This window comes from Sciurus carolinensis, chromosome 4 (genome assembly GCF_902686445.1).
Source record: "Sciurus carolinensis chromosome 4, mSciCar1.2, whole genome shotgun sequence".
Lineage (NCBI taxonomy): Eukaryota > Metazoa > Chordata > Mammalia > Rodentia > Sciuridae > Sciurus > Sciurus carolinensis.
This window is the reverse complement of record NC_062216.1, coordinates 21,931,083-21,946,401: the sequence shown is the minus strand read 5'-3', so window position 1 is coordinate 21,946,401 and position 15,319 is coordinate 21,931,083. Positions and strand designations below refer to the sequence as shown.

Here is a 15,319-nt window from a genome sequence, read left to right as displayed (position 1 = left end):
CTTTGTTTTCCTGTATCCTTACCTAATAACCCAGCAGTGTAATATCATCCTTAGTATTTATATACTTTCTATGTAGCTTCTAATGAGAGCTAAACTAAATGCAGAATGGGTGATATACTCTCCAACTTATTCTTTTAAACTCCTACACCAGATTGCTAAGAGGAATTAGTTCAAATGTCTCTTTTAATTTGATTGTCTGTGAAAGCTGAGTATTCTTGAAGGTATAATAGGACTTTCTGACGAATGTATTTCCTCATAGTAGAGGAACTTGCTTCATATTCACTGTTTCCAGGTTCGGGGACACTGCATCCAGGAACCTGTATGACTCACTCCCTTACCTCACCCATTAATTTCTCAGAGTCTCCTTCCTACTTCTCCACCTAAACACCACCACCAACACTCAGCCTTAGCCTCCTCATGATGCTACTTGGTTTCCCTTCCTAGCCTATATTACTATTTGATAATCTTTACTGCATTGCTTTCTATTTCTTCAAAATACTGTGTAAGCTTTAAGAAATGAATTTCACTCTGCAAGTCCCAACTACTGGAAAACTGTTGTCACATGATATGGACTCAAAAGCAATTTGTATAATGAATAAGTTAATAAGTCTTAACACACATTGTTATCTAGACATTATACTAGTTTCAAAAGAGTGACAAGAGGCCTGTAGCTAGCTGCTTTCTCGTGATCTTGGAATAACATGCAGTTTTCCGGAACAGCATTGTGACAGTAGCAGGGTTGGATTAAAAAGTTCAAGAGAGACATCATGACCCTATGTACATGTATGATTACATGAATGGTATGAATCTACATGGTGCCCAACCATAGAAACGAAAAAATGTACCCCATTTTTGTACAATGAATCAAAATGCAGTCTGTAAAAATTAAAAAAATAATTTAAAAAAGAAAAGGAAAGGAAAAATATATTTTGGAACAATAAGACATTAAGTCATTTATTGATTTGAAGAACATTTGTTGAATAGCTTTCATAAACTAAGCTCTGTGTTAGATACAGAAGATTAATGATCGTAGGGTTGTGGGTATTGCTCAGTAGTAGAACACTTGGCTGACATGTACAAGACCCTGGATTTAATACCTAGCACCACAAAATAAATAAAATACAGTAAATGACCATGAAAAATGTATGAGCTAATGACAAAGATAAGTAAGCAATTAAATGTTAAGTACTACTTTATGTTAGGTCTGTTAAGTACTACATAAGGAATTGTCCAATGTGAAATTTTGGGTGCTCGGACTTCCTGAAAGAAGTGACACTAGAACCAAGATATAAGTGACTGTTATAGTTTGGATGGGAGGTGTTCCCCACTAAAAAAAAAAAAAAAAAAAAGTTCAAGACTTGACACTTCAATGGAAAGATGTCTTGCTTTTTAAAAAGGCAGTATATCCCAAAAGTGGAATATTAAACCATATGCAGAATGGGTGATATACTCTCTAATTTAATCTTTCTACTCTTAATACCAGATTGTTAAAAAGAATTACTCCAAATGTCTCCCAAAACCTGTGTATTCTTAAACTATATGATTTCATATTCCACTTTTAGGGTATAGTGCCTTTTTAAAAAATTCTTTGTTAACCTCATACATTGGTCATCAAAGCAGAATTGCTACATATTTTACATTAGTTAAACATCATATTGCTCTGCTAGGAAATCAAAATATCACCAAAATAATATTTTTTTCTAATATTTGGTTTAGGAGTTATTCATAGCTCTCAAACACAATATGGCACTACTGTGAGATTTTAGTTAACCATAATTTATTTTTTTTTCTGTTTGTTTTTCGGTACCGGGGATTGAACCCAGGGGCATTTAACCACTGAACCACATACCCAGCCCTTCTTAATTTTTATTTTGCGATAGAATCTTGATAAGTTATTTAGGGCCTCACTAAGTTGTTGAGGCTAGTTTCCAACTCAGGCTCCTCCTGCCTCAACCCCCAAGCTGTTGGGATTCCAGACGTATGCCATTGTGCCTAGCAGTTAAACAAATTTTGTCACAGATTTCATATAGAGAATTACCCAAACCATTGCCCCTCAAACTGCTTTTTATCTGAATCTTAGTGTAAATATTTCATAGTTAAAAATGGTTTTAAAAAGGAGGGTGATAATGTCATAGCTTTTAAAGAAATTAATCAAACTGATAAAGTTTACCATTAGTTTTATCAATTTGTCTACATTTTATAAAAGATATCAGACCTATGAAATATGTTTTGTTCAGATAGATTTTAAAGTGAACTGAAACACAAATAAATGACCATAGAAAATGACTCAGATAAAAAAAATCTTAAAAGGGGTTTTAGAATAAGAAGTTGAAAGAAATGAAACTGTGTAGCTCTGATTCTATTTATCATTACCTTGAAAATACTTGTTTGAGTTTTTGTTGAATAATTTTATTTTATAGCTATTATAATTTATATAATTTGATTTGCTTCTATTGATTAAATCTTCAGAAGTTAAATAGGAGAAATATAATACCCAGTGTTTTTAAAAACTATGGTTACAATGGAGAATATCTACTTTTTTCAAAGTGATATTGTACTCATTTTTATTTTTCAATTCGGAAAGCTTCAGAAGAACATCAGCATCATATGCAAAAATCCTCAGATTAACAGTCTGACTCAGATTATGATAATGTTGTATTGTTGCTTTCTTACTGCACCAAATGTTCTCAGTCAGAGAAAATGATGGAATTACTTAAACCCCTAGGGAAAACGAGCACTTTCTAATTTCTTACTAAGATATTGCTCTCTTTATGTCATGCTGTCTTCACGTTGAGAGGAAGATTGAATTTGGAATCAGATGGCTTAAAAACAATGTCCCATTTTAATGCAATTAGGAGCCTTCTAGGTATAGCAGAGAACTTTATCTTTTGATAACAAAGGTTTAAGAAGTTTGAAGATAAATTTTCTTATTTTACACAGTAAATTGAAAGATACAGATCATTGCTTGTTTTGGTTGTTCTAATTACTGAGACATCTGACATTTTCTTTTATTAGGTAGAAATTGTAACTCTATCGCAAAATTTAATTATTTACTTTAGTATTACTAAGGTATTGTCTTAATCTATGGATATTTTAATTGTATCAAAATAATATATTTCATACTAAATTCGATTATGTACTTTTATTTTACTAAAAGTATGATTATAAAATAAAGATACTAAGTGAATGACATATTACAACAAAATTGTTTGTTACATCATTGTGTACTAGGAAATTATTGAACTGGATCTGCCAGGAACCAAACTTTGATTAACCTCTAGTCTTTAGGAACTATATTATTCCAAACACTGGAAATCATAACTAGTATTGGAAATTTTAGAATTAGAAAGTATATTATTTCAAATGATAGAAATTGCTATTAGCATTGGAAATTTTAGGAACATTAAGTGGATTGATTCTCACAGTATGAATGAAAGATTGGCAAATTTATTACATTCTGTTTTCAATAAAATGAATGCCTGACTTTCAAAATATGACCATCTAGGATATTCAGAATGCTTTTAAACAGGAACCTGAACCTAATATAAAATGAAATACCACCAGCTCCCCAAAATACAGTAGTGAAGAACCTAAGAGAAGACATCCATGTAGAAAAATAAAAGAAAATTTTACATTACATTCCAATATTTCATACATATTCAGTCTGCTAAAACCTAAGTGTCAATCTTGTCAAATTTTTCACCAGTGCTACCGTGAGTAGTGCAAAGACTCCCGGAATGTTGGGATAATGGGTGTCTGAAATCATCAAGAGGTGATAGCTAAAACCAAGGGAAACCTAATAAATCAAAGCAAATAAAATACTTCAAAACCATAATTATCTGGGATTCTTTAATGTGCACAGCTATCCTTGAACCACAGGCTATCCAATAAAAAGGCAATAAATTTTATGATGATTTTTCTGACATATTAATGAATGTTATTTTTGACATATCACAGGAAGGAAGAATATATGTAACATTATAATTTTCCATTTTCTTTGCTATTTGTTTCAATTATACAATTAATGTTTATTTTTAAAAACTAATAAGTGAAAGTATATAAAGAGAGTTTGCATCTGTTCACAAACTATATCTCCTACCTGCATCATGAGGTAAAAATTGTTAGCGGTTAGAGATTTATGATTTTCTAATCTACCTCATTTTCATACAAAATATATACTCACATAAACATACTTTTACTATAGACACCTTTTAGCATAATGAATAATGCTATGTACAAAATGTGAGAATCTGCTTAGTATTACTATTTTAATCTTGTAATACTACATTGTTTACAAGTATTTTCTGACTACATCATTTCCATTTTTATTTTAAATAACTTTGTTAATGTTCTTTAGAAAGTCTTTCTCACAAAATAATGAACTCTGCATCTTTCCAATGTATACCTTTTTACATTTAAATCCTTCACTGTGTTTATAAGATCGGATTCTGACATCAAATTTCTTTTCCCTACTGACTTAAAATACCATCATTGAAATTATTTAATTCAGGCTTATTTTTGGCTGGATTTTCTTTTTAATTTCTACATATATTTGTTTTTACTTCTGTTATTGATTTCTAATGTCATTTTGTTATGTTTCTGAATAATGCTTTGTGTGATTTCAGTTTGTTTAAGTTTGGTAAGGTGTATTTTATGATCAGAATGTGTCTCATGTGAACCTAAAAATAACTCGTATTCTGTTATTTTTTGGACTATTCTTTTAAAGTAAATTATGAAAAGACTTTTCATAACTGATTATACTGTTCAGATCTTCTGTACCCTTTATGTGTTACTGTCATTTGTTCTATTTATTGGTCATAAAAGTTTGTTGAAATCTCCTTATATGATTGGGGGTTTGTCTATTCCTCCATTTAGGTCTGTTAGATTTTTTTCCTCAGACATTTCGTGTGTTCACCTTACGTATATTACACATTCAGAATCATTATGTCTTGTAATTCAACTGTGTCATTATGTGATGTTCCTTCTCATCAGAGACACATTCCTTAGTCCATATTCAGATTTATAATTAATATGTTCAGTCTGGCTTTCTTTTCATTAGCGCTTCAGAATACATTTTTAAAGCCTTTTAATTTCAATGTAGTATGTCTTTTTTGCCTTGAGGAAAACATACCTGTCTTGTTTGTTTTTATCCAAGTTGACATTCATTGACTTTTAATTAATATGTTTAAAGCACTTACATTTGATTAGTTATTGACATGGTTTAATTGCAATCTATATTAAGTTCAGTTCTTTACTATTTTTTACCTCTTTTTTTGCCATTATTCTCCTCTTTAAATACCTTATTTTAGATGCATTAAGTATTTTTATGACTTCATTTGGTCTGCATTTTAGTTTATTTTTATCACTTTTTAAATGTTTTTTGATAGCTGCCCCATCATTTACGACATATAAATTTAGTTTGTCACACTTAACATTCATGTCTTGTTCTTTTGTATATAATGCAAGGACTTCCAACTCCAATATCTCCGATGTTTTGTACTATTTTTTCTACTCCTGTTTCCTCTCTTCTCCTACGCTTTTAATCACTTCTCTTTAGACTCTTCCATGATGGTCCATAGCTCTTGTATGTTCTCTTTACTTCTCTTCTTCCTGTTCTCTTACTTCCACAGAGGTCCTACCCCTCTGCTAATGATGCTAATGATAGAATTCTTAACAGTCTACACTGAGGATATTCTCCTGAATCTTTCCCAGGATCAGTATTTTCCCTGAGTGCAGCAGATCCTTATTCATATTTTTAGAGTGACCCAATATCTGACTTTCCTCTAGAATTTGAGGGTTTGTTCCATGAGGGATACAGGGATGACGGATGGAGATGAGCCTCTGCACCTTTCCTTCAGTAACTGTTCTCAGGTGACTTCCTCAGGTCTCTTTTCTTGCTCTCTCTTCCTTGATAATGATTGCGGATGCCTGTGGAATAGTGTCAGTCAAAAGTAATGAATTCCCATTCCTTCTATGGCTTACAGAGTTGAGTTCTGTCATCTAGCTCATACTCAGTCTTCAGAAATTCCTCAACAAATTCAATCAGATTTGTTTGAATAGCTTATGCCACGTCTCCTGTTTAGGTAAGTGAGAGCTCACATCCCATCTCCTTTTGGAGTCACATTGTATTTTTACTTTTCAGAATCTAAGTTTTTTTTTTAAAGGACTCAAAATACTGATATTGCCTCTGATACTACTTAGGACAGGAACCTTAGTGAAACCTCTGGCTTTTCCAGGTTAACCCATCTTTGGTACCCATAGCTGAAATACAAGACTACTTCTGTCATGTCTCTACATTTACTCCCTATTCCCTAGTAGGTAGTGCACCCTACTGCCTGCCTCCCACACTATTACACATTTGTAATTGTAAAAATTGCTTTGAGGGAAGCAGAAGACAGAGTAATTGTGTAACACAACCTGATGGTTATTCTCTGGTCAACAGTTTCAACTGAAGTCCAGAATCACCATAGTTCTAGCAAGAAATAGGGCATTGTTGAAGTTATTAATTATTTTGTGTTAATTATGTTTGTGTGAAAATAGTATTTTAATTTCTTTGAATGAAAATAAATTTTAGTTCTTTATAACAATATTAATCAGATATATGTGATATACATAAATATTTATTAAAACAATTATCACAATAAACTTGTTTCAGAAAAAGCTTGAACAGTAAAATGTAAATAATGTTAATTACAGTACTAACTGTCATTGGAGGAATGATTAATTAGTACCAGATGCCTTCTGGTTAATTAATTCTCACAATTTTCCTCAAAGGTAAATATTTCTCTCTTCACTTTACTGTGAAACAAAATACCCAAGATGAAATGTAAAGCCCTTCTTCTCTGACTATCCAGTAGGTCCCCTGCACTAATTACCCATTGAGGTGCTTTGCTTTCATATTTAGCTAATCATTTTCTTTATTTGCCTTTAGGATTTGATACCAGTATTTTGCCAATTTGCAAGGATTCACTTGGTTGGATGTTTAACAGACTCGATACAAACTATGACCTATTGCTGGACCAGTCAGAGCTGGGGAGCATTTACCTTGATAAGAACGAACAGTGCACCAAGGCATTTTTCAATTCCTGTGACACATACAAGGACAGTTTGATATCAAACAATGAATGGTGCTACTGCTTCCAGAGACAGCAAGGTAAAAGATGAGACACCGGTACATGCAAATTGTGGACCTCCATTTCAAATTTTATGTGATATTTCATGAAGAAAAAATAACCATAGTCTGTGCCTCATTCATTTCACTAGATTTTTTCTAATTTGCGTGTTTACAAAAAGAGCCATAAGCAGCATGTTGAACAAAGTAACTCTGCTAAAAATGCAAACATGCTAAGTGAGATGAAAAATGGTAATTAATATTTTATATTAATGTACTTCATTATAGTTTCCATTATGAACCACCAAGAAGCACACAGAGATATGAGAACATAGATATTAAAAGTAATCATTAAAATTAATTTGCTATCTGCTTTGCCCATGGTGTAAAATAAATGGGTTTTTTATCACTATACTGTGGAGTTTTAATGTTCTATTTTGTGATCATATTAAATGAGCTGAATGAACCACAGCATTTACCATAAAGTTATTTTTACTCATTTTTATTTTGAAATGACTGAGTCTTTCAACTTTTACAAAATAGTTCAGCTTTTCAAAAATTCACTAGCAAAGAAAGTGCTTCAATATTCTGGTAAAAGTGAAGCAAGATGAAGAATTGAAATGCTGCTAGTTCTTTATATACCCTTCTTTATTAGGAAATGCAAACCAAATGTAAATTTGGAAACATGTTACAGAATCAAAGGAATTAACAATTTGTACCAAGTACATATAGAGAAATAGATCTAAAGTTCACATCCCAATAAAGTTTTGGGAAACTAAGAAGATAATGTTATGTATAATTTCAAGGCTAATTAAAACAACCTTGAAAAGAGTTTGATGTGATACACCTACTATTGCAATGCTTTTTAAGATTTTTAAAAGTTAAGAGAATGACTGAGCTATTTTAAATTATGTCAATGATTCCATTATTTCATATAGAAGTCTGAACACATTTTATAGGGGTTTCACTATCTCAATTACTTTTTCATATTTAGTGATAGTTTTATTAATAGGGATAAAATGATTATCCATAAATTGATGAGCAGGATTAGCTGAGTAGGGTAGCTTAACTAATTATAAACCATTTTAAACAAAGTTTAAACACTGGATTTGCTGTGTTAAAAATGTGTATGCACACATAAGTACATATCATACTTTACTACATATATGCCGTCTAGTTCATTAAACACTCCTAAAAAACTAGGCAAGGCCCAGTGGCACATACCTCTTTGTGTGTGTGTGTGTGTGTGTGTGTGTGTGTGTGTGTGTGTGTATACATATGTACTTATGAAAAATAAAATAAGAAAAGCTATGTTGTGACTATTTAGAATTTTCTACTTCTCTAAAATACCTCTTTGAAATGATTGAGTTTGCAAAATGGACAAATGAGTATTTTTGAATTTATTTAAATGTTTTAAGTATATTTTGAAAATAATGGCTTATCATAAATTGTTGTATATTATGTCCTATTTCTAAATTTCATATATAACTGAAGCATTTGGGTGAAAATAGACCAAAATACATTATTAACCTTATACATACATTAGAATTTATGAGTTTCTCTGACACAACTTGAAAGAAGTATCAACTTTTCCATAGATTACTTTACAATGGAAAATTATTTCTCTATATCTTAGAAACTATTTTAAATGAGGAAAATCCATTAATTGAGCAGCAATCAGTTGGAATTTTATTGCTGCGCTAAGATTTTTAATGGTAAAAGATAAGTAATATTTTCATCACATAAGTATTTGGCCATTTTCTTTTCTCATCCAATTCAGTCATTCTGAGGAAAACCAGGATGATGAGAGAGTAATAACGCTCTCTCTCCACCCCCCCCACACATACACATACACACAAAATCTACATGATTGTATCTGTATAAGGCAAAAAACACAACCAATATGTAATGTGTATCTTCTAAAAGTATGTAAAGACTCACTGAAGATTGATGACATAGGAGTTACACATTCTTTGTTCGACTAAAATCCTAGAGGTGACATTTTTAATGTCATTGCAGACCCACCTTGCCAGACGGAGCTCAGCAATATTCAGAAGCGACAAGGGATAAAGAAGCTCCTAGGTGAGTCATAGCTCATTCTTCTGAAGGCTTTATTGCTTACATAAATAACCCCAGGGAAACAGCAACATGAAATCAATATTAATCCAACAAAGATGGACTGCACTAAATTTCAGCAACAAAATTTATGAACTTTTTGAAAGCCATTAAACTTACTTTTATTACCTCACCTATTGAAAGATATTATCTCTGTTTTATTACCCTAATATAATGTTCATTTTGAAAGTTATTAAGTAAAAAAAGATTTAAACAATAATAAAGTTAAAACGTCAGCAGAAACTTCTAATTCTGTGGTTCATAATGTAAGAATTGATAGATAGATAGATAAATATAGATATATATGCACAGAGAATATATAAAGCAAGTATTTGTATGGATGGGGAAAACTGCTGAGTGCCTCAGAGAAGTTTGAATATATTCTTTAGTGTTTTCATGAGTATTTTTTGCTACATTACTTTTAGCAAGGAAATGTATGTGTCGATGAATGGATAGATAAACAGTTAGGTAGGTAGACTGACAGATAAATAGATAATTGCAAATTTTACCATGAGCCTTGAACTATTTGAATGTTTACTAATCAACAAGTCATCAAACTATTACATGTAATTACTGTATATTCCTATAAGTTTTTTTAAATAAAGTATCTTTAGAATTATTTTAAATTCTTAAAAACTTACAAAATTAGTGTATAGTTTCCATACATTCTTTACCCAGCTCTTCCTAAAGATGACCTCTTGTATGCACCAAATAATCATAGCCCATTTAAAATCTAAAAATTAATATTTCTATAATCCTGTCAGCTAAGGGTCAGGTTTTATTTAGATTAGTTTTATCACAGGTTAATTTTGTTTTTTTGATATACAAAGCAGGACACCACCCAGGCAGTATGTCTTTTAATTATGTTATTGCATTTGTCTATTTAAAGGCATGTAACTTCATGATGTCTCCGGATCTGATTAATCTGTTTTACATTTTGATGTGCTATCCTTGTAATTGTACCATATATTTTACGTTTAGATTAGAAGATTTTTCATATTAGTTGAAAATCATTAGATCAGGGACCATTGTACAAAATATCAAGTCTAATGGTATAAATAAAGCTTTTCTAGGTATGAAAATGACTGATGATAAAAACTACAATCTGTTGTATTTGTCTTAACATGTTACAAGATGCATGAGGTATTACAGTTCACAAGTGGAAATAATACACTCTTACATAAGTTTTTCTCTGAAAATCAACATTTTGCCACATACAATGAGAAAAGTCATTCAAATTCAACTGAAAAATATTTTACCCTTGACCAGTCTATTAATAACAAAATCTATTCAAATGCAGGCTTTGATTACTGAAAGTTACACACACAGGGAATGCCTGACTGGAGTCACCTTACTTTCTTTTACGATATGAAAATCATTACTAGAGAGTACTGAAAGTCTTAAATATTTCCTCTAATTTGGGTGGGAGAATAGTGCATATCTAAAAATTGATCAGTTGATATGTAGGAGTAGGGCATCATTTATTCCAATTTGTTGTTTGGGATGATGCTCAACAGAACTAGCACTTTCCTTGTTAGTGCTCTCTTTCACTTTCAAAGTGGACTGGCATAAAACATACAAGCTTTTATGTCAAATAATGCTATTTTAAGACGTAAGTATTGGAAAGCTGATTTTCTTATTTTTCATGGCCTTAAATTTTAAGAATTTTGAGGGCATATTTAAGTCACATCTTAAAGTAAAACAGGGAAGAAAAGGGATTCCAGGTGAGATTAAAAAGATGAAAAGACATTGAATTTTGGGGAAACAGATCCTTGGTATGAAAAGATCTTGAAAAATATGAATGAAAATTTTGGAGAATAAAAATAGAAAGTCGTTAGTGATGAGATGGTGAGGAGGAGGGTCTTTTATGCCACATAAGGGCTCCTGATGATGGAATGTGAGCATAGCCTCACATAATAATGCTGTATTCTACCTCCGAAAACACTGCACTTTCCAGAATGAGGAATGTTAAGATGGTCATTTCCTTAAAACAGGATATGAATCCATAAGATGTAAGCAGTTCACGATGGCAGAACCAGTTCTAGGGCAGCAAAGCACGTACCAGTTTTCTTCTACAGGTGTCACTACTATGTAGCCTGAAATACAGTGGGCACTTCACATGCGTATGTCTTAACTACAATAAGGCCTAATGAGTGCCTATCAAAAGGTGCATGCCTGTAATCCTAGCTGCTTGGGAGGCTGAGACAGGAAAATTGTGAGTTCTAAGCCAGCCTCAGCAACGGTGAGGCGCTAAGCAACTCAGTGAGAAGCTGTCTCTAAATAAAATACAAAATATGGTTGGGAATGTGGCTTAGTGGTTGAGTGCCCCTGAGTTCAATCCCCCCCCCACACACACACAAAGGCTATTGGTAAAATACACATGTGTGTTTGTGTGACTGTTTGCATGTTTCACAGGACAGTACATCCCTCTGTGTGATGAAGATGGTTACTACAAGCCTACGCAATGCCATGGCAGTGTTGGGCAGTGCTGGTGTGTGGACAGATATGGAAATGAAGTCATAGGATCCAGAATAAATGGGGTTGCAGACTGTGGTAAGCAGAGAATTATTTTAATATTTCCCAAGCACAATAGTAAGTTCTCAGATCCTCATTAATTTGTCCAAGCACTTAATGAAGATCTATTGTATTCAGACAGGTTAACTAACTGATTAACATAGATTATTTAGGAAAAGATAAAGAATAAATGATACAAAATAATTTAATCCTTAAATTTCTGTTCTACATTAATTTGATCTGCAACATTTTTAATAGTTTGATTTTGGTTTTCTGACCCCAATATGATTAGATTTTAGTGAGAAGTAGTACTCAATAGAAACTTTATGTAATTTTAATATGTGGAGAACATTTCTTTGTAATGGGTAAGTGAAAGTGTTAGTACTACTAATTACTTCAGTTATTGGTGTTGCCAGTGATGGATAAAATGTTAATTTTTATGTTGTGATGAAAATTATATGAAGATGAGTTGAAAGTGGACAAAGAAAGTATTTTGGAAGCATAATTTCTTAGCATGCTGTGATTAAGAAAATGCAGGTAGTAGGAAAACAGAAACATTCTCTTCACATAAGATGGAAATTACAGTGTGCAATGATTTCAACCAATTTATAAACAATTAATTATATTAATTGGATTTGTTATAATTAGATACCAAAAATTATAAGTGTAACTATTCAGAAGAGTAAAAACTGAAGACTCACTAGCATTTGAGAAGTTGAAAAGTGAGCATATACTGAGATATGAGTGAGCATTGTTACCTCCAGAAGAATTATTAGCTACTTTTAAAATATTTTTAAAAATACTGACTAGCAGTATTATTTTTCTATTGTTGAAGTAACAAATTCCCACAAATTTAGTGGCTCAATCTACGGAAATTTGTCATTTTGCCAATCTATGGGTCATGAGTAGATCTCAGGTCTCACTAAGCTGACCATAGAAGTATCATTAGGGTGGGTCTTCTTGCTGAGGCTATTGAGGAAAAGCAGTCTGCTTGTCTTTTCTGCCTTCTAGAAGTCACATACATTCCTTGGCTCATAGAGACTTGCTCTCAGGTTCAAACTAACTTTGCTTCTCTTTCTCCATTCTTCTTTAGTAGTATCTCCTAACTCTGTGTGGAAAGGTTGATTTTAAGGACTGAACTGACAATTGGGGTTTGCATGGATAAACTGGGATAGTCTCCCCATTTCAGGTTACAAGGACCTAATCATATATGCCAAGTTCCTTTCCATGTAAGGTGTATTATCTATAGGTTCTAGGGATCATGAGGTAAACATTTGGGAGAGGGGGACAATTATTCTGCTACCACACTTATAGAAGAAATTTTAAGCACTTTAAGATCAATGTCTCATGTGAACTTCCATAAAAACTGAACTGAGATCAAAATTACTGAATTGCAAATCTTACCTCAATAATTATTCTATTAGCACACAAATTTAAAAAATGATAGAGATTTAACATGTAACATTTTACCAAATAATGATTTATTTCTTATCTTCATTAAAGTGATGAGCGAATTAAAACTTTATTAATTTCCTTAATTTTCATTAAAATTTTATCTTAGATATCATATCATCCCACTGCTCAGTCAAATAAATGTAATGCTTACTTTTAGCTATAGATTTCGAGATCTCTGGAGATTTTGCAAGTGGAGATTTTAATGAATGGACTGATGATGAAGAAGATGAAGATGATATCATCACTAATAAAGATGAGATTGACGATGATGACGAAGATGAAGGCGATGATGATGATGATGGCGATGACCATGATGGGTATATTTGATTGATGACAGCTGAGGTCAATAAATTCTACATTTCTAATATTTACAAAGTGATAGCCTATGAAGAATTACCTTCTTGCCCCAAAACAAAATTATTTCAAACCTCACATATATTTTGTATAATTGTTTCAAATATGGCAGGCAAAGTCATAGAACTTTATGTTTAAATAAGAATTCTTTACTTTAAGTTTTATATGTCTTAGAGAAAAAGAAAACACATATGCAGTATAGCCAGACAAAGGAAAGTGGTGGAGAGCTACTAAAATAAATTCTGAATAAGAGCCAACATTGTAAATGTTTGCTCCTTAACAAAATAACAATGAACAAGTGCTTGGGATGACCTGTTTTGTTTTTCTGAAAGTCCCACTTAAATTTACAAATTATTAGTGACCTGAACCCTGAGGATTTTATAAAATTATGCACGATCCAGATCTTTCCAAAGTAGCATCAGGGAACAGAGATACCACATGGTAAGACAAAGTTACCATTGTTGAATTTTTATGAACATGTTTACGTTAACAGTGACATTTCTAATTATGAAGTTATGCTGGATATGATAGGATATTTTATAAAATGGTAAGTATGGAAAACCATGGATTCTGAATGTTAGCAGTTTAGTTGTTCTAATTTTTCTTTGAAATCGAATGGCAGTCTTAAATATATATATATAATATATATATTTTTAATATTCTTAAGCAGCATGACTTTTAGATTTCTCTGTCTTTCTGAGCAACTATTTAGGGTACAGAATTTAATTTAGGAAGACAAAAGGAAAGATTCATTTTAACCATATTTTCACTAAAAGTTTTTCATTTGCCCCAAGTTCAAATTTTAAAATCTTAATTCTAATTTATTTTGTATTTTAGATAAATATTTGCATTTAATCTTAGAATTATGCCATTTTTGTTCATAGTGCTGAAGCTTAGAGAACGTATTGTATGGTGCCTTGCAAAAATAGAAATAGAAAGGGTTAGCATGCATACCAATGTAGGATATTAGGCAATATTTAAGCACACCTAATTAAAAAATTAATACCAGTAAAGGTACTGCTTCTGGAATGAAGAAAATGGAATATGTTTCTTTCTTTTTTTCTATTGTTACATAATTACCATGTGGACTGGTTTATAATTATTGTGTAGAGTGGCATTTAAGATTTAACTGTAACAAAAAATTACTTTAATTGCTATATTTCAGTTAGCATGTTAATTAATTGTGTAGACATTTTGGCACACCATCTCTTTTAAGTATATCAGACCAATGGTTTTGTGCCCATAATAAAAATGGAAAAACCTGTTGAATGTTACACATTGGTATTGTTAATTTCAACAGTGGGTTAACTGGTTTCCTGGTATACTATTCATTGAAAGCAAAATTGGTGAATTCTTTCCATTTTATTTATACACACTAAATAAAAACTTTAATGTTGACCTTACATAATATTTAAAGTATAATGCATTTTCTTTTTTACTGTTTATGTATAGTTTACAAAATAAAGAATCTTGTAACCAAATAAACTGTTCCTTAATGATTTTTCTGGTGTATACATGGTAGCATGAAGGATTCTTCATCTATCCCCTGATTTTTAAAATGAGGGGATAGTAAAATGATTTTTTAATCATTTTTAATTAGCCTGGAAAGTTTTCTGTGGTTTTTGAATTTCAAAACTAGAGTTGTTGGCATCTTGAATATTGTTTTTCAAAATATGCCAAAAGTGATTTTATTGTTGGTCTGTGTTGTTTCATTTGTCATATATTGCAAAGTAAATAATTTTCTTTGTTAAAGCAGTATTTTAAAACCAT

At 31.7% G+C, this 15,319-nt stretch overlaps 1 protein-coding gene across 1 annotated transcript in view; it reads left to right on the top strand.

Moving 5' to 3' along the window:
* Positions 1–15,056, top strand: part of Spock3 (SPARC (osteonectin), cwcv and kazal like domains proteoglycan 3) — a 439,938-nt gene extending 424,882 nt beyond the window's left edge. The window contains 4 exon segments of the mRNA XM_047551520.1: positions 6,932–7,153; positions 9,131–9,193; positions 11,642–11,779; positions 13,353–15,056. Coding sequence (XP_047407476.1) covers positions 6,932–7,153; positions 9,131–9,193; positions 11,642–11,779; positions 13,353–13,522 — 593 coding nt within the window. The 3' untranslated portion in view covers positions 13,523–15,056.
* Positions 15,057–15,319: the final 263 nt, after the last annotated feature.